Source organism: Brassica napus, chromosome A9 (assembly GCF_020379485.1).
Source record: "Brassica napus cultivar Da-Ae chromosome A9, Da-Ae, whole genome shotgun sequence".
NCBI classification, from domain to species: Eukaryota; Viridiplantae; Streptophyta; class Magnoliopsida; order Brassicales; family Brassicaceae; genus Brassica; species Brassica napus.
Window position 1 is genome coordinate 26658430 of NC_063442.1, and position 2380 is coordinate 26660809.

At 38.3% G+C, this 2380-nt stretch overlaps 1 protein-coding gene across 1 annotated transcript; it reads right to left on the bottom strand.

Moving 5' to 3' along the window:
* Positions 1–538: 538 nt before the first annotated feature.
* Positions 539–2088, bottom strand: LOC106350862 (probable purine permease 4). Its single transcript, XM_048739088.1, has one exon. The coding sequence runs from the start codon at positions 1933–1935 to the stop codon at positions 760–762; it is 1176 nt and encodes a 391-aa protein (XP_048595045.1). The 5' UTR covers positions 1936–2088; the 3' UTR covers positions 539–759.
* Between the last annotated feature and the right edge of the window lie 292 nt (positions 2089–2380).

Genomic DNA, 2380 nt, shown 5'->3' on the forward strand with positions numbered 1-2380 from the left:
AAGATCTATAGTAAAACAGTAATGTTTTTTGTTGAAACGGTTCTTTATCAGTGAAAAAAGCCCTAAAAGGAAGAAAAGAAAGCGAAGCATACCATTTTATACTAGAGAATGTATTTTTTTTTCTTTGTTAAATGATTTCCTCCTGTAGAGTGTTGTGGAAAAATCATCATTATTTAGCTTGTGGACTACTTACCCTAAATCGCATAAATTGCAAAGATTATCTGAAATAATATACTACATTTAAAAAAAATTGAAGTGATAAATTTTTTGGAGTTTGATATTATTTTTGAAATAATGGCGATTGTTGAAAAAAATCTAGTGGCTATTAATGAATTATTTACTCGTTTCAAATCTTGTCTATTTGTAATAAAATCCGAGTACTGAAAGTCAAATTAAGATCTTGATTTTTGCTTTGCTACTTTTTTTTTGTTCTGTCAAATGAACCTTTTATAAAATTTAATATTACTAAATGGGAATAATAATGCGTAATTTCATACAATAGATATAGAGATGACTATTGACCGACATTGAAACCCACTTAAAGGATTACATAATTAGTATTCATTGATAGATAATTCATAAATATAATCAAAAGAGGAAAAAAAAAACTAAAAACAAAAACAAAAAAGCAGATGCATTACCTAAAAATAAAAATAAAAGTTGAGAAGAAAAAGAAAGAACACATAAAAGATTACTTTTTAGTATTTGGCTTCCTACAAATCATAACGGCTATCTCAATCACAAATATTATCATCATCATCAAACCCTTTCATCCGCCGCCGCCACGTCATCTTTAACCTTACCCATCTCCACCTCCATCTCTCCACCGTCTTCCACCGTCTTCATACCGGAATGTCCCTTCTCCTCCTCCTCCTTCTCATTCTTCTCATCCTTCTTCATCTTCACGTAAATCCCATATACATAAGACGAGAATCCCCAAATACATAGCACCGTCGACACAATCTTCACGCCGCCGAACGCATCGCCGTACACCACCACACCTCCAATCACATTCATAGCTAGTAACGCCGTCATGCAGATACCTCCGGTGATACCAGACGTCAAATAAACCATCCCTGACGTGGCCGCGAAACAGAGCTGCCATGTCACCACATTTGCAAAAATCGCAACTGTCCAGTAAACAGTCGGTCCTTTAGTGAAAACTTGGTTCGCTTCCTTAACCATTTCTTTAAACCCGCCGTCGAAAGCCATACCGATTGTGGCGAAAACCGTGGCAGAAAATTCCATAACCAATTGCATCTCCATGACCATCGCGTAGCAATAAACGGACCTGTAGACCCTCTCCGTCACGGGCAGGTAGAGCGCGAAGAGTAAACCGGCCCCGATCGTGGATAAAAACCCGATGAAATATTTGGTTTTAGTTAAACCGGCCGGTTTATCTTGGCTCGAACCGAGAGCTAATAAAACAGAGCTTAACGTTAAGAGAACAACGCAGTTGAGATTTGAGAAAGTGACTTTCTGTTTCACTATGATCACGGACAAGATCAGAGTGAAGATGAGTTGTGTGGAGAGGAGAAGTGATGATGTGGACACTGGGAGGTACGAGGTACCCCATGAGAAGAGGAAGTTGTTGAAACCAAGGATGAGTCCGATTACGACGGAGAAGAGGAGATGGCGGTGTGTGAAGCGCGTGAAGGGACGGCGCTTAGTTGTTTTGAAGACGAAGTGAGGGAAGTAGATAAGCCCGAGGAGGAGTGGGAATCCGGCGGATTGGACCCACGTGGAGACCCACCGGCTCGAGCCACCGTGGACGAAGTAGTATTTCGCGAGGAGGCTCGAGGCAATGGAGCCGACGAAGAGGCAGCCATAAGTGGTGATGAGGAGGCCGAGGGATCGCTTGACCGGTGCTTTGACCAGGTTTTGTTGTTCTTCTCCTTCTTCTTGTTGATCTGCGTTTACTCGACCATCACTCATTTTTGTCTCTTTGTTTTTGATAAATTTTATGATCTCTATTTTTTATTTGATTTGTAGATGTTATTTTAAATGAGAAGAGAAAGAAGATGAAGATGAAGAGTTGAAAAGATGAAGACGTTTTGGTAGAGGAATAGTTTCAGTGTCTAACCACGTAAACACTCACTCATATGTGTATATATGGTGACCAATATGTTAATTTTGAATTAAAGATATTATTGCAAATTCATTTTATATTATCAGTCAACTAAACTATTTCAGTTAATTAATGTGATGTATTGGCTATTGGGGCGTTACTATCAATTATCAAACTATGTTAAAATACGGCTTTCCTGGTTTAGGCCTAGAGAGTAGGCAACAAAATTATCGATGGTTTTTTATTAGTGTTGTCCATATGATGTACCTTTGTGATTCTTATAATTCAAGAAAAAAATACAATTTTACAGTA